At 35.6% G+C, this 21,082-nt stretch overlaps 4 protein-coding genes across 6 annotated transcripts; 3 read left to right on the forward strand and 1 right to left on the reverse strand.

The window, feature by feature from the left end:
• Window positions 1-1,189: 1,189 nt before the first annotated feature.
• On the reverse strand, window positions 1,190-3,001 carry LOC119636231 (4-aminobutyrate aminotransferase, mitochondrial-like). The gene has a single exon (XM_038031487.1). It carries the CDS (start codon window positions 2,888-2,890, stop codon window positions 1,421-1,423), a length of 1,470 nt encoding a protein of 489 aa, XP_037887415.1. The 5' UTR covers window positions 2,891-3,001; the 3' UTR covers window positions 1,190-1,420.
• Window positions 3,002-5,310: 2,309 nt separating this feature from the next.
• LOC119636233 (protein PET100 homolog, mitochondrial) lies at window positions 5,311-6,742 on the forward strand. Of its 3 annotated transcripts, none has more exons than XM_038031491.1 (2): window positions 5,311-5,672; window positions 6,658-6,742. In XM_038031491.1, exon 1 carries the CDS (start codon window positions 5,405-5,407, stop codon window positions 5,651-5,653), a length of 249 nt encoding a protein of 82 aa, XP_037887419.1. In that variant the 5' UTR covers window positions 5,311-5,404; the 3' UTR covers window positions 5,654-5,672; window positions 6,658-6,742. The 3 variants fall into 3 exon arrangements, with proteins under 3 accessions (XP_037887419.1, XP_037887418.1, XP_037887417.1); XM_038031490.1 differs by having other exon boundaries at window positions 6,655-6,737; XM_038031489.1 differs by lacking the exon at window positions 6,658-6,742 and adding an exon at window positions 5,939-6,030.
• Window positions 5,808-7,414, forward strand: LOC119636232 (facilitated trehalose transporter Tret1). Its single transcript, XM_038031488.1, has one exon. The coding sequence runs from the start codon at window positions 5,884-5,886 to the stop codon at window positions 7,243-7,245; it is 1,362 nt and encodes a 453-aa protein (XP_037887416.1). The 5' UTR covers window positions 5,808-5,883; the 3' UTR covers window positions 7,246-7,414.
• Window positions 7,415-13,086: 5,672 nt separating this feature from the next.
• Window positions 13,087-17,546, forward strand: LOC119636354. Its single transcript, XM_038031666.1, has 6 exons — window positions 13,087-13,196; window positions 13,275-13,721; window positions 13,785-14,443; window positions 16,155-16,257; window positions 16,315-16,764; window positions 16,828-17,546. Exons 1-6 carry the CDS (start codon window positions 13,145-13,147, stop codon window positions 17,490-17,492), a joined length of 2,376 nt encoding a protein of 791 aa, XP_037887594.1. The 5' UTR covers window positions 13,087-13,144; the 3' UTR covers window positions 17,493-17,546.
• Window positions 17,547-21,082: the final 3,536 nt, after the last annotated feature.

The raw sequence follows: 21,082 nt of genomic DNA on the forward strand, positions 1-21,082 counted from the left end.
TAGCTCATAATAGAAATCTACTTTCCAGAATTTGGGCCACGTGGGTTTTTTTTTTTTTTTGGTATACCATCGCATTTAAGGAAAAAGCCTAATTGTCAATTTTTTTATGATTAAAATTTGTTCATGATAGTAATTAAATAAAAAACAAGTAAGAACATTATAGACGGGCGATGACAACTGTTAGACCAACAACTAGACCAGTTTGCCTACTATAGCTATTCCCTCGGTTTGATAATAATACACCAAAAATACACATTATTTTCATGAAAACCCGCATGCAGCGGCTTGCATGACAAGCCCTATAAATGCTAGGTTCAAAAAAATAGACCTATCTGATCTGAAACGCTACTATGAATTAATTTTCATCATAAAATATTAAAAATTAACCCTTTTTATGCGAATAATCGCACTAGCTGGAGTGGTGGAGGATTTGTAAAAGTCGAAGCTGCCCGACTATAACATTCCTACTTGTTTTGTTGTAAAAAAAATCCGAGTTGCTTTGCGAATTGTAATAAGGTTGCGTATAGACCACAACAGCATTAGATAAATTTGACTCGGTCTCTTTCTCAGCTTTTCGAACAATTTTGGGTAGAACCAGTCCAATTTGGAAACTACTACAATAACCGCTTTGCTCGGCTTAGCTGTAAAGAGACCCGGATCGTGTTGCATAGATAAGAAAGAGACTAACAAGCAACTTGATTGAGCAAAAGGACTGAACATAAAAATGTAATCCCGACAAAAGCTCAACTGATTCTAGTATACCGACTCTAATCCCCTACCAGAAGGTTGCGAGCAGCTTTCTATTTAATAAATTTGTTGTTATAGCATTAGTTGCCCAAAGCGTGCGGATTGAAAAAACGTTTCTCTTTTTGATTTATGAAGACAGCAGCTTTTATTATTATTATTCATAATAACAGTATTCTAACGATGAAAATGCTTTCACTTCCATATGCGCTGAGATCTTCGCATATGCATTCAATGATATGCAATCAACGACTCAATTTATTTGCATAAATTGAACTAAACAACAAGTGCCATAAAACTGAATTAAATAATAACTGAAATACGTATAGTTTATGTAAACAAAAAAAAAAAAAAAAAGAGAGAAAGAACTGGGGAGAATAACAAAGAAATGTTGGAAGAAGAAATGGAAAGTATATTGAATTGAATTTAGTCAAATGTAGGTTATTTTTATATTAATATATATATACATATATATATATATATATATTTATTGTCTCACTAACAATGCAAGCTTTCCAGATACGAAATCGTCTATACACTTATGCGGATATCTTTAACATATGTGTAGGTATATTTGTGTGTTTGAGCTATTGTGCATGCATTACTACTAAATGTCGTGTGCCTCTGTAATAGTTACTTATTTTCTTTTGTAAAGGTAAAGATATTTTATATTAATTTAAGTTTCATATAAAACTTTGCGGAGACGATCAAGTACGATGTTGGCATGTTTCTCCTTAAAAGTTAGAGCCGGCCGGAAACGAAGACTTTGTTTACCACAACCGCCCGCATGAACACCCCATTTTCTTAGCTGAGCAATTACAGTATCACGTAACTCCGGTGTCTCGAAATCGATGGCTAAGAAAGTGCCGCGACCCCGGGTCGAATTTACTAGATGCGGATATTCTTTTTCCAATTGTAATAGACCGGTTTTTAGAACCTTACCCGATTTTTGAACTTGTTCGAGTAGTTGATCCTCTTTTATGACATTAATGATTTCTTCAAGCAAAAGAATTTTTGCCGGATCACCCATCCAAGTGTTAAAGATGCGTAAAGTTTCGCGAGGACGATACTCCGAAGTGTGAAAGTATCCGCCTAATTGCAGTTTCTTGCTAAACGTAACTATTTCGGGTGGCGAAGGTAAATTAAAGTGTTCGTAGCACCAAAATTTACCGGTACAACCACCGCCAGTCTGAACTTCGTCTATTAGCAAGGAAATATCATACTTCTTAGTTATGTATTGCAACTGTTGGAAAAATTCTGGAGATGCATGATTATCACCGCCTTCGCTTTGTATAGGTTCTACAATAATGCCAGCAACAGGCCTATCTTTCTTACTATATGCCTCAATAAGTTCTTCGACTTGAGTTAAACACTTTTCGTCCTCCTCTTTATTGCCACGTTCATTTTCTTCCAAGGGATATTTGTAATTGGGAAAGGCAGCAACGGGCCAATCTAACGAAGGAAAATCGATTTTATGTATATACTTTGAATGCGTTGTTGCCAAAGCGCCCATTGTGCGACCATGAAAAGATCCTTGAAATGAAAGTAAACTTAGATTAGGTGCACCTGGTGGCATATTCATCATACACGAATTCATTTCTTCCTCAGTGAAATTACCCTCCTCGCCTCGCTTCTTTCTCACATAAGCAATAAATATATTTTTGTAAGCGTTCTCATTTGCACATGAACCGCACATCATAGTAGTTATATTATTTAAGCCCTTGGGCGCTATTTGCTTAAGAATATTCTCCAGCCTTACAGGCCAGTCTTTACCAGGAAAGAAACCCAATGCAGGACGATTAATTAAAGCTTTCACATTCTTATCGTTATTAAAAACATTTAACAGCCTGGGATGATTATAACCTAATGGTATCGAGGATATTTGCATATACACATCTAGCATGACGTTGCCATCCACATCGCATAAATAATTTCCCGTTGAAGATTCATAGTCGACGAAGAAGTTTACCATGTCAGCCAGTTGCATGGTGTTCAATTTTTTTTTTAATTCCAAGGACTTCGGTCCTGGTATGCTGGCCGTGCTAATAGTCGGCTCTTGCGGTTCAGGCAAGGTCGTCAAATATTTCACATATCCGGAAGCTCTGGTTACAGCCCTGAAGGTATTTAATCCTAAGGCAACATGCATCTTAACACTATATAAAAATTTGCTTTTAATATGTATTCTTTTTGGAGAATTCGTGAAATGGCACGAAATGACTACTACCGCCGTATTGACCTGTACAGTACGGAAAGTGGATAAATACTAATCTGTTTTCCTTTCCAATTATATATAGTTAAAATGCAAGTAAGGGTTGCGTGATTTAATGTATAGAGCGTAAGCTCTCTTCAATCATACATCTGAGTGCTTGTTACATTTTCTCCAAATGAGATTTATGTTGGACCAATTTGTGTATATGATGTGTCTAACCTATGGCGAGAGGTTGAAGGGAGATAACTTTTTTGTATACACTTGTATAAACAAAAGCATCTACAATAATAAATTTCCTTATCTGCAGTATGCTAAAATTCCTTTTAGCGCATACACAGAACAGAGCTTTGAAGGAGAGTATAAAACACTTTGTCGAGTGGTGGAGAAGGAAATTACTTTATACAGTATACATAGATTAAGGTAAAGTGGTTTGTACATTAAACACAGCAATGTTAAATTGGTTCTTTAGATTACATTTCTTTTTGCACCCTACATCAGTTATAATATTTCTTGTATAAAGCTTGTGCGGATATGAGTAACACTCAGAAAGATTTAAAATTCAGTCAAGTTTTATGCATTGAGAATCATTTTCTGAATAGATTGCAATTTGTCTGTCCGTCTGGTGTGCTTAATATACAATTCACAATTTATAGGGCATTTTTCCCCCCAATTCTATTAAAAAGGATTGCGATCTCTCCCCATATAATGATTTATTTTGAAAATCTCTTTATATGAAAAAAATTGCAATATCCACTTTTTTCTCGACAAAATGCGCTAAATGATAGCATTTTAAATTGATGTGAAAATTTGAATAGGGCGGCAGTGTTTTTAACCCCCCCTCCTATAAGAATTCCTACGAAAGACAAGTCACTGTTAATTTATATTGTATTTCATTATGATCCGAGGTCCTTCACATTAATCTGACATAGAAATGAACTGTGTCAAATTTGGATTGTTTAATATTTGGCAACTACTATATGTAAGGGTCGTCACGAAAAATGCGCCCTTATATGGTAAAAAGAAAGATTTTAAAGGTTTATGATGAAAATTGGGTCATAATGGTACTTTGGATTACATAAGACTCCATTTTAGATCCCACTTTATATCAGAGTTCCCATTGAAAAGTAAGACTTCGTATTGCAACAAAATCGAATTTTTAGTATTTTTCGAATACAGTGACTAAAATCTTTAAAAAGCAAAATCTTTAAAAGTAGCTAAAAGCGTTAGACCACGTCAGTTATGTCAGTTTACGTTTGCCGTACGCGCGTATCTAAGCTGCCTAATTAGCAGTGCTTGGGATCAATTATTCTCAGCATTTCTTAAATTCAAAATTAACTAATTTTGCTCTAAGAGGAAAATTTTTTGGTTTGTTTTAATTGTGTCTGAAAGAGAGAGAGAAAGAAATAGAGCTACAACTTTTACAATTCCAAAAAGACCTAGAATAAACAAAACAAAATTGAGAGAAAGAGATAACAAAACAAAAATCTCATACTTAAAGCTAAACTCATAACACAATGACTGCGTTACGACTACTAACTGCACTAATTGTCAAAATGAAATTGATTTAAAATTATTCTCGCTATCGTCTTCGATAGCCAAAATAAGGGTATGGTTGTGAAAACACATGTTTCATATTTCAACAACACATACCGCACAGACGGACACACATGGCTAAATCAAGTTGAAATTTCACACCGATCAAAAATACATATACTTTGTACTCTCTGAAGATTTGAAATTATTGTTTAATACTCTCTAATAAGACAATTTGTTGAGTATATTTCTTGTTTATTTTCTATTCTTACAAATAATGCGTAGGTTAATTCAAAATCGCAAATCACTTAATATGAAAAAAAGTGTAAGATATTTATTATGTGCGTACATGCAAAACCATGTGATTTGTTAATTTCCATAAAGTTCTGTGAATAGCCAGCAAAGTGAAACTCCTAACCCGAAAATAGGAATAACGCACCATTGTGTCAGCGCCTTCAGTTTATTTTGTACAGAAGAATTCTACTTTTTTTGTTTCGCAAGTGCTTTAACAAACTTCAGCGAAAAATTCTATAAATAAGAAATTCTATAAGGAAATACGGAGACTTATTTTGTATTTTCAATAATATATAGTAGGATCTTTAGAATACTTTACTCAAACCTGCTACTGCCAGAGGCTTTCACTGCTAATCTACTTGTACGCAAACCACTCTATTTCTTTCCACCATTTGTGTAGAGTGAACTCGCCACCCTGTGTGCATTGCATTGACAGTAGAAGGTTTGTTTTTATGTTTATTCTAATGAAAAATCAGCTGTTTGTGGGTTTCGGTAGTGTTTTTTCTTCAATTCTTATGCGTCTTAATTTATGACAGAACAGTTTTGAACAAATATTATTGGCTGGACATATCTATTGGTTTAGTCCATTTTTACTCAACAAACCAAAACCAGATTGGTTCAGAAATGGGTAATTGGACATTGGAAGTATTCAAAATGGGCATGTATATGACCTTTCCTGTAGCCATGTTCCATATATTTAATCAGCCTGGATACTTCGAAGAATGGGTCACGAAAAAGAAGCGCGAGTTATATCCGCCTGATAGTCTGGGCCATCATGATGCCTTAAAACAGGCCATACGAGAGCATCGCGAAAAACAAGATGAAAAAATGATAAAAGCTTTGGAGGAAATTGAAAGAAAACAAAAATTGTGATTCATCTCAAAGTGATGAGGTGAGCAATGGATAAATAAAAGTTGGATTTCTTTCTTCAATTGTTTTCAAAAATATATTTATGCGTTTCATAAACTTGTTTGTTTACTTTGAGTCCAAAAAATTGAAGAAAACTACAATTTAAACATCAGTTGTTTTCCTATTTTTACAATTTTCTCATTTAGTTTTCTTTTTTTCTCTTTTACTTATATTGTGCGCAATTCTTAATTATAATGTTGGGTTTTCACTTTGTGGTGCAATGTGGTTTTGGTGTTCTTGCGGCTACAGGTGGTTTTATTCTTGGGACTGTTATTGGATGGACGAGTCCAATTCAGCACAAACTTATGGATGGTGACTATGAATTTGTTGTATCTGCTGATGAAATGCTTTGGTTAGCTTCCATATTTACGCTTGGTGCCGCTGCAATTTGTTTACCTGTCGGTTTTACTATTGACATAATTGGTCGTAAATTGACTATGTTGCTATGCTTACCGTTCGTGTTAATTGGATGGATATGTCTAGCCATTGCAGAAAATGTTTCCACAATCTATGCAGGACGGTTCATCTTGGGCGTAGGTTCAGGCGCATTTTCCATAATCATACCCATCTATACTACGGAAATAGCGCAAACTGTTCTGCGTGGTTACTTGGGAGCTTTCTTTCAAATGGCAGTTGTACTCGGAATTTTATTCTCATTCCTTACGGGATTTTATCTATCGGTATTCTATACAATTATCGCATGTGCAATTGTTCCCTGCGTTTCATCAATATTTTTTATCGTTTTGCCTGAATCGCCCGTTTACTTAATGATGAAAGATAAGATAGAAAAAGCACACATGTCTTTGCAAAGTCTGCGCGGTGAAGGCTATGACCTTAAACATGATTTTGTAGAAATTGTAATATTTATTCAACAATCGAAGGAAAATCCATCTTTCTGTAAATCAATTCGACAGCCTCCTACAAGTCTAGCTTTATTTTATACAATTTTGTTAATGCTATTTCAGCAGTTTAGTGGCATCAGCGCAGTTATGTTTTACACTATGGACATATTTGACAAATCTAAGGGTGGAATGTCTACGAAAAATTCAATGCTATTGGTGGGGATTGTGCAGTCTATTGCTACTTTTATTGCAATTTATCTTATGGATCTTGTTGGTCGCCGAATTCCCCTATTAATATCGTCATTCTTGATGAGTATAATCGCTCTTGGCATTGGTTTGTACTTCTTCATATTGGAACGGGATGCCGAATCAGCCAGTCATGTTTCATGGATGCCGGTCTTTTGCTTTTGCTCATATGTCGGAGCGTTTTCATTTGGTTTGGGACCAATACCTTGGCTGACAATGGCTGAAGTCTTTTCACAAGATGTTAAAGGTTTCACAGTCGCTCTATGCTGCACCATCAATTGGCTGGCGAGTTTTGTGGTAACCAATCAATATAAAAATATTATAAATTTAATTGGAGTTCCGGCAATATTTTGGGCAATTTCCGCTTTAATGTTGATATGCTTTTTCTTCGTACTATTCTGCCTGCCCGAGACACGAAGCCGATCGTTTAGACATGTTCATGAAAAGTTCGAATTAAGAAAACTATAAATGATTCCACGGGCATCTACAGTGAGGCCGGTAAGCTGTTCGGTCCAGAGCGTTATATATTTTAGACTCGTTCATCTCTTATTTTGGATATATCTTCGGTAAATTGTCTAAAGCAACCTGAATTTCTTACGCATTACAAAAATTTCATAAAATGTAATTTTGCTCAAAATAAATTGTTTCAAATTGAAAACTGATTTCCATTGTTTTTTTGTTGAGTAAGTTGAAATATTTTTATATCTAACACCGCTTGTGGTACACGATATCTCTTTTGAAAACATATACGCTATTTTCTCTAAAGCGCGGTTAGATAATACACTTATATTCTCTAAAGCGCCATTAGATTATACAAATACATGCAAAATTATTGAAAAATGTAAACAAACATATATGCTTATTCTCAGATGGTTGGCATTTTTACAGATTATTGAGAACATATTATTATTATTATTATTATTATTATTAATTTCGCCAGAGAAATAAATTCTAAGACTAAACTCTTAAAAGCACTAGCATCTAAGGCTATCGGCTTTTATTAAAAACTCTACCGCACTTAGAGATTCGAACCCACGACCATTGACTTGCTAGTCGAGACTCTTGCCTACTCGGCCACTCAGGCGGATTATATTGAGAACATATACGTAAACAAATGTGTGGACGCTTATTCTCAGATGGTTGGCCGAATTTTGGAATCCTATTCTAATAAAGATTCTCACAAAAACTGATCCTCTGTAGAACAGAAAAGTCTAGGTGTTAATATGTGTTGATGAAAATTGACGCATAATAGTAATTTCATACAAAAATAAGAATTGTGTTCGACAATGGGTAGAATATATGATGGTCAGCCTTGCCCGACAATGATGTTCTTACTTGTTTTTTCCTCTAATTTTAAGGGTCCTCCGAATTACAAATGTTTGCTTGCAAATATAAGTGCTTTCTTTTTATCATCGTTTGCTTGTTTCGAGGTTATGTCGCAGCATTCTTCACTAAAGTCAAAAAATGCAATTTACTTACGAAGAAAATACGTATCTATGCTTTAAAACTTGTACAAATCACCGCATTTAGCTCCAACAGCTTCATTTGCTTCTGTAACTAGAAAGCGGAACGCCGGTCGAAAAAAAATGTCGATGGCGAAGTAAATATCTTTCATGTTCCGAATGCAATAAGGCTTAAGCGAAAGTGTTCGAGTCAACGTGTTTATCGAATCTAGAATTTATTTATGCCCTACTTCCCTTCTGGTATAGGGTATATTAAGTTTACGAAGGCGTACGTACCACCCAAAAGGGCTTAAGATAGCCCCACCTTTTATGATACTGATCTAAGCTTGCCTATGTTGCTAATTTGAAGATATTTTAATGAAATTTGATACAATGACGTGCTTTGACGCTGGGATGAACAACATTGAAAATGGCTCGCATCGATCTTTTTCAACTACTGTTCATATGGCGCCTTATCTTGGTCATTCATTATATGGAAAAAAATTGCGATTGATGAAATTACTGATAACTTGAAAAAAACCCAATAAAAACTTGTAAGCCTTATGTAAGTAGATCAAAAGGGAACGACTCTCTACATCTTTAAAGGTATTTCTTATGGTAAAGGCACTAATTTGAAGCCCTGCATGATGATATCGAACCTAAAATGATCACTCAATATTGGGCAGATGTGATTGTTAGGGACGTCGTATATTTCCGAAGTTCCCATTGTTTTTTACTAGTTTTTTTAAAAGTCTTGGTCCCTACTTGGCGAAAAACTCTAGTAATTTCACAATCTTCTTCTTTGAGCGCCAATTTCTTATTACTAAGAAAGTTTTGAAATACAAGAAAGCTATGGGAATCGCTTGGTGCCAGGTTTGGAGTATTTGATGAATGCATCAAAACCCCAACCAAGCTCCCGAAGTTTTTGGCAAGTCAATGTAGACATGTATGGCTCGGCGTTGTTCTGATGGAACATAACACTCGCCTCTTCTGGCCTTTTCTGCTCAATCGGTAGCTTCCAGTCGCCGGTCCAGTTCCGGTCCGAGATATTCGAGTTTAGTGTTTGGCCATATGATTTCAAATGGTTCTTTCCGGCAATATCTTGTTGGCCGTTAGTTTTGGTTTGCTATGCCGTTTTCGCACAATGTTATCGTATGTGACCCATTCTTCATCCCTAGTCACAATCCGTTTCGCCACGGCTTCTCAGATGGAAGTGCGCTCCCCCATGAATTTTGTGTTATTTAATGTGGCACGCGAACATCAAGCTTTTTTTTGAATCCAGTTTTATGCGAAAGATATAAAATTGTTTTATAGTCGATCTTTACCTCCTGCCCGATGCTATGACTGTTAACACGTCTTTCAAGTAGGATCGTTTCTGTGATTTGGTCCACATTTTCGACAACGGGCCCACCTGTGCGAGGTGCACCTTTAATATGAGAAAAATCTGTATGGAATCGGCGAAAACAAAATTTTATGTAATTGGCTATTACAGTATCGGGACCATAAACACCATTGCAATTTCAGCCGCCTGGCTTGCATTTTCACATTTTCCAGAGAAAAACTGTAAAATGTACCGAATTTTCTCTTCATTGACTTCCATTTTTAACAGCCTGTAGCTCACAACTGAATGGACCAAACAAAAAAGAGCAAAAGAATTATCTTAGTGCAAATCTGGGTCTAAATCTGGAATTGTTTGATCGATACTTTACAAGATATCGATCACTACCGCCTTCTACCGAAAAAATAATAGGTTCCCTTTTCTTCAATCTAATATGTACACTGATATATATAAAGTGGAGCTACTCCAAAGTAGCAAAATTAATTTTACAACGAGTAGTTTTCCATACTAACGGGATCATTGAACGGAAAATGGGCGTAATCATGATGTCATAGGAAAAACTCATGCACACTTAGATGGTTTACGAGCCATGTATTCAATGAATAATTGACTCCTGTGTGAGGAGATAGATCACGTTTTTAGGGTATGTGATTTTACCGGCACGCAGCCAAATAGGAACAAACTTGCCATAGCAATGACGAATCTTCACGTAATCGATAAATATGGTCTATTGTGATTTATTACGACCGGTGTTGTAATGACAAACTCCTGGCAAAGACACGTAATCGGTAAACTTGATTTATTATGACCGATCGATTTATTACGACCCATGTGTTTTCCTTTCTTATCGGATTTCTGCGTGGTTGAAGCCACTGCGCTGCACTCAACCGCTGCGCTGCGACTGCCAGCGACTGTGTTTCACCTAGCGGCTACGGCGCACGTAACTGCAGAGCTTCACCTAGCGACTGCGCAGCACGTAGCGGCTACGCTGCACCTAGCGACTACGCCGCAGGGTATAAAAAAAAGATATCAAACAACCAATAGTGAAATTTATTATGAAGGAGCACTCATTTCTTACATCTAATTTCCATAGTAGTATTAATTACACTACTTAACACTGGATTAATTAATTATTTTAATGTTTTTTTGGATCAGCGGTCGTAAAATTAGTTGTTATGTTTTGCTTGCCCAGATTTGAGTCGCTTGGTATCAAGTAACTTGCTCTGAAACAAAAGTGGCAATAATAAGACCCTGCAATATCAATTTTGCACTAACACAAGCTTCTTAGTTTATGAAAATCATAAACGGAGGTGTAAAAAAAAGTAGAAGGTCGCTCAGAATAAGTTAACAATAAATAATGAAAATACATTGAGATATATAGGGCTATGAAAAACTTTTGCTTAATAAATGAATTGGTGAAGGCAATTGTTAGGGCCATCACATAGTTCCATTAGTAAATGCCGTTAATCGTTTTACTATGTCTATACAGTCCAACCTGTTTTTGTGCGGTAGATAGGAACCGCAGAAAAAGAATCGCACAAAAAAAAATATTCAAAAACTTCATAAATAGCTCTAAGAAATAATTGTTCACAGCATATTAAAGAAAATTTTTTTTATGCGGTAGAGAGGGACCGCATAAAAAAGTCTCACTTAGAAAATATGTCAAAGCTTCACGAAATAGCAAGAAATTGCTTTCCAAACAAAATAAATAATTAAATTACACATTGAAACATTAAAAAAAATTTTAATTTCTAATTTTAAACAAGGAGAAATTTTCAAAATGTACGTAATTCAATACTACTCGTCGTAGTTCAAAACGCGCATATTTTTGCGATGAACTGGTTTGTAATCGCTTTCGTCACTTGAAGATACTATAGTTGATTTATTTTTTGTTAACATGTAGTAGGTGATAAGTTTTTGCGACGACGGTCGTTTGGTCAGCTGTTTGTAAACGTCGCGATAGCCAGATATACACAATCGAAGCTCTTTTTGGAATTTCAAACTTTTTTGAGAATTGTTATCTATTTTAAGAAAATGCTTTTCCAATTTGCTGCAAAGCTTTATCCCTCCATATATATTATCCGCTGTAATAGATTCCGGTTCTTCTTGTCCGTCTTCATGATCTGTTAAGTTATTGATAATGTCACTATCATTTACGGTTTCGTCCTCAATCATTTCAATAAGATCATTTTCGCTGAAAGAGTCAAAACCTTCTCCGCAGATTTGATGTGTTAGCGCAATGATATCTAATGATAAAGTGGACGTGTTGTCGGTTACATTTCTATTAATGACACATTCAGGCCAGACCGCTTTCCAGCACGAATTTAAAGTGTGTTGTTTTATTTGAGTAATTGCTGCAGTGGCGTGGTTTATGCAACTTTTTCCATACTTCAGTCAGGCTTATTCCATCGTTTTCTAGTTTTTCCAAAATGTCTCTGAAAGTTATTTTCACATAGTGTTGAGCATGCCTAATGAAATTGGCTGATGCAATAGGTATGAAAATGGCTGTTGCAATGTGTACACACACACTGATAGTAAATAAAGTGATACCAACACAGTTCAGATTGACCTAACCTCTCGGCGAAATTCAATGTGTCGATATTCATATACCGCACAAAAAAAAGAATCGCACAAAAAGAATCGCACAAAAAAAAAAGAATCACACAAAAAGAATCGCACAAGAAAAAGCGCATAAAAAAACACCGCACAAAAACGGGTTGGACTGTAATTCAAGTTATGGTAGGCAAGAAGTTGTAAGTCTTGAAAATTAGACCAAGAAAAAAAGAATCTAAATCAGATTTTATATCTGTGTGGATTATTGATAAAAGAATTGAAATAGAAAACAATAACAGGTCGTAGTCCACCGTATAATACTGTACACAACCGTACAGTTGTACATACGACTGATGATATGATATAATTCGTTATATGGGAAGCGATCAAAGAAGAAGTCCGATCCGTACCATTTTCAATAGTGTTTCTCCTTGGGCGAAAACACATCAGTATATCGAATATCATCGCAATATTTTAAAAACCGCGGTCTATAGGTGGAAGCCAAGAGAACAACGCGGCCTTTGGCGATTGCGTTGCACCTAGGGACTTCGCTGCACCTGACTGCAGCGCTGGCAGTCACCAGGTACAGCGCAGCCGACATTTTCCTTCTTTTTTAAGGATTCAAGTGTGCCTACGCAAATCAAGCTTGTTCTCGAATGGACTGGAAAGAGTATTCATTTAATATTTTAATCTAATTTCGAGTTAAGTGAAAAATTTCATTGATAACGACACTGTTATCCACTATCTTTTTATCCTATATAATTTCTTTTCTTCTTGTACAAATGTGATAAAAATATATTTATTTATATCTACATATTCTGTGTTATTAACAGCAAATAATTACAATTGCTTACGGTAAACAATTACATAATTATTTATTTGGTCCCCTCTTGACTTCAAGAACTTTATTGAATGTCTTTAAACAAACAATTTTAAACAATTGCTGAAGAATGTTGCTTTAGTATACTTTTCACTATAAAAGATCTCTGCAAGCACATTGAATGACCATTCAGTGTTGTTCAATACTAACAAAATGTCGCTTTTGTACGGTCTTTTAATTCTGGCTTTTACCCGAAGCTGCCTTGGTAATTTCAATGAACCGTGTATCCAAGAATAGATACAGGATTTCGTTTTGTTTTATATTGGTTTCTCTTTTTATTCAGTTGTCGGTCAATGTTCCATTAACATACCTGATGATCTTAGCACTGAGGAAGCTCCGGTTGTTCTAGTAAAAACCGGTAACAATATGAAACTATTCCGCCCTGAGGAAAAAACGACAACTTTGCCGAAAGGTACTGAACTTCTCTTGGCTTGCACCGGAGAAGGTAACGGTTTGAAATCTAATGGGCAAGAGACAACAACATTGTCTTGCAATGGTAACCAGTTTGAGAGTGCTGCAAAGGAGAAACTCAAGGACATGTCATGTAAAAGTATGGCGAAGGCTGTGGTGGAAAAAACCGACAAACGCTGTATGGGTAACGATTATGATCTTTACGCAGCTGGCTATAAGGTCAATGGAAAATTCTATGGTTCTGTTTACGACATTTGTTACAACGGCAAGGCTCAAAGCGGATACACGCACAACTTCATCTATGGTCGCACATGGAAACGTAAGCAATTCTTAAACACATAACGTCTAGCTGAATTTATCGCACATATCTTTACGTCTATAGATAAACTTCCCGAGAAACCTTATAAGCATTATTCTTCAAGAGATCCCCAAGCTGGAAAAGCACTTGACAAATTGTATAAAGAGCAAAATGAAAGGTTCAAAGATCTTAAAGTAAATGGTAAACCTTTGGTGGATGATGAGCATTACTTTACTGAAGGCCAGCTCACACCAGATACTTCCATAATTACCGGCGCTGATAAACTGTCGACGTACGACTATGCCAATATTGTTCCATTGTTTAATGGCATATATGATGGTAATATCTGGAGGTATGAGAACATGACCCAAGAACTGGCTGACAAACGTCAAGCTACATTTGAGGAATATACAGGCTTATTTTACACATACGAAGTGGAGAAGTGGAAACCTATTGGTTTGGATAATGCTAAGCAACCTACTCATCGAGTACCGAAATTCGTATATAAACTGGTAGTGGATACTAAAAGTAAAAATGGCATAGTATTTGTTACTCTCAATGACCCTTATCATAAGAAGCCCTCTTCCGAAAACTTATGTAAAAATGTATGCGGCAAAGCTAACATTAATGAGCCAAATTTCAAAGATGTCGAAAAGGGTTTCACAATCTGTTGCAGGTATGAGGATTTCAGAAATAGTGTACGAACTCTACCCAACGATCTACAGGTTAAAGGCCTTTTAAAATATTGAAAGTTATAAGAACTAGTGAAGGATTTAAAAATCTTCAAAAATAAAAAAATTAAGAATGAAAGCATTAATTAATTATTTTATCTATTAACATAAGAAAGTGATATTCGCCTTATCCAGAAGTCGTTCATAGCATATGTTTTAGTAATTGCGGACATTTTAGTTAGTTGATCGACATGACCTTTTCACTGATCTATTAACTAACCTTAAGAAATATATTCGGACTGCAACTTATAATTTCTGCTATAGATTGTAATAATATCTTCAACATTGTCAATATGATCTTCAAAATGGAACTGCGCTTGTTAGCTAAGACTGCGTATGTTTGGCCTTAACTTTCTGGAGGAATTTATGCGACCATGAGCTAAATCTTAGGCGCATTTTTGGCTTTAAAGACGAAATGAGGCATTTAGTGTAGTCCTTCCTTGGACAATGGACAGAAAGGGACATATATATATATATACATATGCATATCAAAATGTAAATATAAGATATCTATCTGAGTGGTCCACTAGGCAACACATTTCGACATACAAGTCAATGGTCGTGAGTACAAACCTCAAAGGCGATGTAGTTCTCAATAAAACTGGTTAAATTACTTATAATAATAATAATAATAAATATAATTATAAATAAATATAAAATCAATAAATTTTGCGGTTATAATTTTAGAAAAAGTCGGAAACACGTTTTTTTGTTACATACGAGTGAATCAAAAAGCCGATTTGCCCTGTTTTCGAATTTAGTTAGACTAGAATTGAAACAAAGTTTGTTCTAGGCATAGTTTTGACGTTCTTTTGTGCTTTAATATATATAGAGATATCTCGAAATGGATTTTAGCAGGTGGTACTAATCAATTCTTCATTCTTTTCTGTATGCCTTGTTAATGCTCGGCAAAGAAAGTGTCGACGCTTTCATTGGCAAAAAAATAAAAAGGGAAATATTTCAGTGGAAATTCATGGTGAAAGCTCCTACATTTAGAAGGAGAACTTACGCTGTTGTTGGACGAAATTCATCACTTTTAACAAATATCTTGCGAAATCGCAACATTTTCAGTTGATAACAAAGTTTGCATATGGTTGACTGGGTTCATTTTTAGAGCTTTCGCACCTTTCCGTGGAAACCATGTATATCCGTATATATAAATATACCATATATGTATATAACCATACATATATGTATATATGTATATATATAGAAATAGATATGTAATCATACATATATGTATATAATCAACGGTACATATATATAAAAAACCGGATCTATATATCTATATGTAACAGCAACGTTTTCTTTTCTTTTTAAGGGTTCATCCTTTCTGTTTCGTTTCTTTTGAAAAGTGTTGAAGTGTACCTAGGCAAATCAAGCTTGTTTTCGAATGGACTGGAAAGAGTATTCATTTAATATTTTAATCTAATTTCGAATTAAGCGAAAAATTTCATTGATAACGACACTGTCATCCACTATCTTTTTATCATATATAATTTCTTCTCTTCTTCTACAAATGTAATAAAAATATATTTACTTATATCTATATAAATATTCCCTGTTATTAACAGCAAACAATTGCACTTGCTTACGGTAAACAATTACATAATTATTTATTTGGTTCCCTCTTGACTTCAAGAACTTTATTGAATGTCTTTAAACAAACAATTTTAAACAATTGCTGAAGAATGTTGCTTTAGTAAACTTTTTACTATAAAAGATCTCTGCAAGCACATTGAATGATCATTCAGTGTTGTTCAATACTAGCAAAATGTCGCTTTTGTACGGTCTTTTAATTCTGGCTTTCACCCGAAGCTACCTTGGTAATTTCAATGAACCGTGTATCCAAGAATAGATACAAGATTTCTTTTTTTATTCAGTTGTCGGTCAATGTTCCATTAACATACCTGATGATCTTAGCACTGAGGAAGCTCCGGTTGTTCTAGTAAAAACCGGTAACAATATGAAGCTATTCCGCCCTGAGGAAAAAACGACAACTTTGCCGGAAGGTACTGAACTTCTCTTGGCTTGCACCGGAGAAGGTAACGCTTTGAAATCTAATGGGCAAGAGACAACAACATTGTCTTGCAATGGTAACCAGTTTGAGAGTGCTGCAGAAGAGAAACTCAAGGACATGTCATGTAAAAGTATGGCGGAGGCTGTGGTGGAAAAAACCGGCAAACGCTGTATGGGTAACGATTATGATCTTTACGCAGCTGGCTATAAGGTCAATGGAAAATTCTATGGTTCTGTTTACGACATTTGTTACGACGGCGAGGCTCAAAATCGCGGGTACACGCACAACTTCATTTATGGTCGCACATGGAAATGTAAGCAATTCTTAAACACATAACGTCTAGCTGAATTTATCGCACATATCTTTACGTCTATAGATAAACTTCCCGAGAAACCTTATGAGCATTATTCTTCAAGAGATCCCCAAGCTGGAAAAGACCTTGACAAATTGTATAAAGAGCAAAAGGAAAGGTTCAAAGATCTTAAAGTAGATGGTAAACCTTTGGTGGATGATGAGCATTACTTTACTGAAGGCCAGCTCACACCAGATACTTCCATAATTACCGGCGCTGATAAACTGTCGACGTACGACTATGCCAATATTGCCCCATTGTTTAAAGGCATATATGATGGTAATATCTGGAGGTATGAGAACATGACCCAAGAACTGGCTGACCAACGTCAAGCTACATTTGAGGAATATACAGGCGGATTTTACTCATACGAATTGGAAGAGTGGAAACCTATTGGTTTGGATAATGCCGAGTATCCTACTCATGGGGTACCGAAATACATATATAAACTGGTAGTAGATACCAAAAGTAAAGATGGTATAGTATTTGTTACTCTCAATGATCCTTATCATAAGAACGCCGCTTCCGAAAATTTATGTAAAGATATATGTGACGAAGCTAACATTAATGAGCCAGATTTCAAAGATGTTGAAAAGGGTTATACAATCTGTTGCAGATATGAGGATTTCAACAATCGTGTACGAACTCTGCCTAGAGATATGCAGGTCGAAGGACTTTTAAAATATTGAAAGTCACAAAAACTAATCAAATTTAAAATTTTTGAGGAATAAAAAAATTAAAAACGAAAGCATTACTTAATTGTATTATCTATTAATATAAGAAAGGAATATTCGCCTGTGGCCTAATCTTACATTCTCACGACCATTGAAATCTTTGGCGCCCCATGCTCTTATTTATTGTCATAAAAGGAAGGGACAAAATTTATCTTTCACCTTTTACTTCAGGAAACGCTAATCTACCACGTCGTGCTGTCCACCATAATTAATTTAGAATTAAAGAGCTTAGCTTGTCGCCTTCTACTCTCCAAGTACTTTTATTTGATACGCATATTTTTTTATTTTTATTTTATTTTACCCATTTATACATGCAATTCAACTAAGGAAAATTACAGTCGAATTCAGTGCATCTTAATAGAAAATCTTATACTAATTGTTTGAAAACTAGTGTATAATAAAAAGGAAGAAAACAAGAACAAAGTAGGTTGAAGAATAAATTAAAAAGTTAAAAATAATAATTCATATATAAATAAATAACAAGAGAGAGAAAAAAAAGCATGTACGCAGCTAGCGCAGAAGCACACCCGCAACAAGAACAGATCCAGGTTGCAAGTGAACCCCTAAACCATTGCAAATATGCAGAAGCTTGGCAATCAACAGGTTAACAACACAATATTATTTTAAATAAAAAATGAGATGTTAAGAATGAAATGTTCGTTTAAATATGACATAGGTAAATCGCGCATGTTAAACAAAGTTGCTTTCATAGATTTTAAAGAGTCCGATAATGAGAATAAATGATAGACATCATTTAAGTTTCTGCAAACAACTCTGAGCCTAGAGAAGCGGTTAGGAAAATTAAAGCTTATCTCAGCAAGTAATACGGGCGAGTCAATAGTACCATTTATTACTTTGATTAAGAAGGAAACTCCAAGAACAAAATTTACGTTTCTCAATTGACGGTAAGGATAATAGAAGCAACCTATTTTCATAAGGTTAAAGGGCGTCAATCGGTTCCCAACCCAAATTCCTAAGGGCAAACAGTAAGAATTGCTGTTGAACAGATTCAATTGAATCTACATAGCACCTATATGGAGGAGATCACGCTACAAAGGCATACTCAAGTATATGTCCAACCAAACAAATGTACAGCCTTTTCGTAATATAAGGACCATCGAGCTCTTTGGACCACCTCTTTATAAAACTAAGCGCGGACCTAGCTTTGCTTAACGAGAGCTCAATATGCAAGTTAAAACGTAACCTATGGTCAAATGGAACGCCCAAATCTGTGAAAGAATCGACATCCTGCAACTTGTGCGAATCAATGAAATACTGAGCATTAAATGACTTCTTTCTTGAGAAAGAAAGCTTCTTACATTTATTTAGATTTAGTTTCACAAGATTCCAAATTATTCAAATCACTTTGAAGCTGGGGCGATTGCGATTCTACGGAAAAGGAAGAAAACAGTTTCACATCATCAGCACATATTAAGATCTCGTTGGATTCAATCACCGAGGGTAAATCGTTGATGTATAAATTAAATAAAATGGGTCCCAAGTGGCTTCCTTGAGGTACGCTAGACGTCACGGGAAATTCATCCGGGATAATGAAGTTAAACACAACCCTGAATGATCTAATGTGCAGATAAGAGCTTAACCATTTCAATAAATAGAAAGGGAAGCCAGAAGCTTGTAGTTTAAAGATGAGTTGTTTAAGGTTAACTAAATCAAACGCTTTGCTAAAATCAGTGTATATGACATCATGGTGGAGAAAAGAAATATACGATTTGATGGAAAAGGCCATATGCTGAGTCACAATTCGCTCGAATAGTTTAGGCAAGACACTCAACTTGGCAGTGCCTCTGTAGCTCTTTACAAGTTGTCTACTTCCACTTTTGTGAATAGGAATAAGGAAACAGGTCTTCCAACACAAAGGGAAAACACCTAAATTCAGGACAGGTTAAAAATCTTTGAGATAACACCACATAGCTCGCCAGCACAAGATATAAGTACACATGATGGAATGCCATCAGATCCAGGCGCACAAATATATTTTAGAAGGCTCAACCCTTCAAAAACGTTACTTCCAGAAATAACCAAAATAGAAATTGAGACCAAATTAGTAATCGGTAATGGATAGTTTACTGATAAATCGAAACTAGCAGTCGAAAAGTTTTGTCGGAAATATTTCGCAAAGAGATTTGACGTTTCAATATCATCCCAGGACTTAGAGTCATTAAAAGAAACATGCGAGGGATTTATGGAGATTTTTTATGAGATGATTTAACAAACTGAAGGTATCTGCAATAATATTGGCGATTGAGGCAATTAAATCTATGCCTTGCTACTGAGTAAGCGAAATAGTCGAAAGAAGAACCACTTTTCGAAAATTTTTTGGAAAGCTTGTTTTTCCTCTTCTTGTAATATTTAGTTGTCTTATTAAACTACGGGAGACATCTGCTTTGAGGACGAGACTGCTTGATCGGAAGGCATGCAGAAATAGCTTGATTTAATATATTGTAGGGCGACGACAGCAAGCTATCAATACTCCAAACTGAGAAATCAAGCATAATATGAGAAAGATGTGAAATCGTAAAATTTATTTAAACAAGTTGAATTTGGACCGTTATGAAGTTCAACTAACAATCATGCTTGTAATGAAAGGAAATACCCAAAACTGGCAAAGCAAAGATTAAGCAGTCTATTGAACAACATTATGATCGAATAATTCATTAAAGAACACAAGAGCTCCATCCGATGTTCAGGTAGGAATCAAACAGCCAGAACTCTCACTGTAACACCAATTGACTTGAGGCAAATTGAATTCACCCAACGCAATTACTATATCGGTAGGTTTAGATTGCTTGGCCACTTCGCAAATGAGGGCGGCCTGTTTCTTATATATGAAGATATCCGAGTTTTGGGGGAATATAGGAGCAGGTCACATATAAGTGTTTATGTAAGCGATAAATTCAATGTCGGGAGTAGTGGGAAATTCAATTGAATAGGAGGGGACTGCCGCAGATAAGGCAATTAAAACACCATCACCACTGCAATGCAATCGATCATTTCTGGAAACCTGAAACGAATCAGGCTTTAACCAAGTTTCTGTGATTGCCAAACAGGAAAACTGCGTGCGCACAGAATTTAGGGGAGTAGAACGAATTTTTGAATTTAGGCCTCTGACAGTTTGATAAATGAGAGATAATGAACCTGAAGAAACGCTAAGCTGCGAGTTGTAGCTAGCTGGGGAAACGACACTCATCAAACCTAGTCTTATTTCAAATTTCTCCCACAAGGAGCCGAGATGTTTGCTCAAATCTGAGAAACAATTTCTCGTTTCCGTGAAGAGTTTGTAGAAATCTATGTCCCGCTTTCTACAGTCAGGACATGACCATCGTAAGCCTTTTGAGGGATCAAAGACTGCATCAGCAGCACGGCCGATAATACCAGCACACTTTGCATGGCAAAAACCACGAGATTAAACAGGTTAGACGCCGGTACCGTTGTTAAGAAAGTTGCAACGTGTTATAAGACTTCAAAGGCTAATTTAAGTGTCTTTATGTAGAAACAACGATCGCTTCAGGTGAGTTTTCAAATGA

This window comes from Glossina fuscipes, unplaced genomic scaffold (genome assembly GCF_014805625.2).
Source record: "Glossina fuscipes isolate IAEA_lab_2018 unplaced genomic scaffold, Yale_Gfus_2 28, whole genome shotgun sequence".
NCBI lineage: Eukaryota > Metazoa > Arthropoda > Insecta > Diptera > Glossinidae > Glossina > Glossina fuscipes.

Excerpts from the sequence above, each read along its gene's own strand:
- LOC119636233 (XM_038031491.1), top strand. The coding sequence starts at position 5,405 with ATGGGTAATTGGACATTGGAAGTATTCAAAATGGGCATGTATATGACC.
- LOC119636354 (XM_038031666.1), top strand. The coding sequence starts at position 13,145 with ATGTCGCTTTTGTACGGTCTTTTAATTCTGGCTTTTACCCGAAGCTGC. Across the intron at positions 13,197-13,274 it reads TTTTACCCGAAGCTGCCTTG|TTGTCGGTCAATGTTCCATT; the intron begins GTAATTTCAATG and ends CTTTTTATTCAG. Across the intron at positions 14,444-16,154 it reads AGGTTAAAGGCCTTTTAAAA|ATCTCTGCAAGCACATTGAA; the intron begins TATTGAAAGTTA and ends TTACTATAAAAG.
- LOC119636232 (XM_038031488.1), top strand. The coding sequence starts at position 5,884 with ATGTTGGGTTTTCACTTTGTGGTGCAATGTGGTTTTGGTGTTCTTGCG.
- LOC119636231 (XM_038031487.1), bottom strand. The coding sequence starts at position 2,890 with ATGCATGTTGCCTTAGGATTAAATACCTTCAGGGCTGTAACCAGAGCT.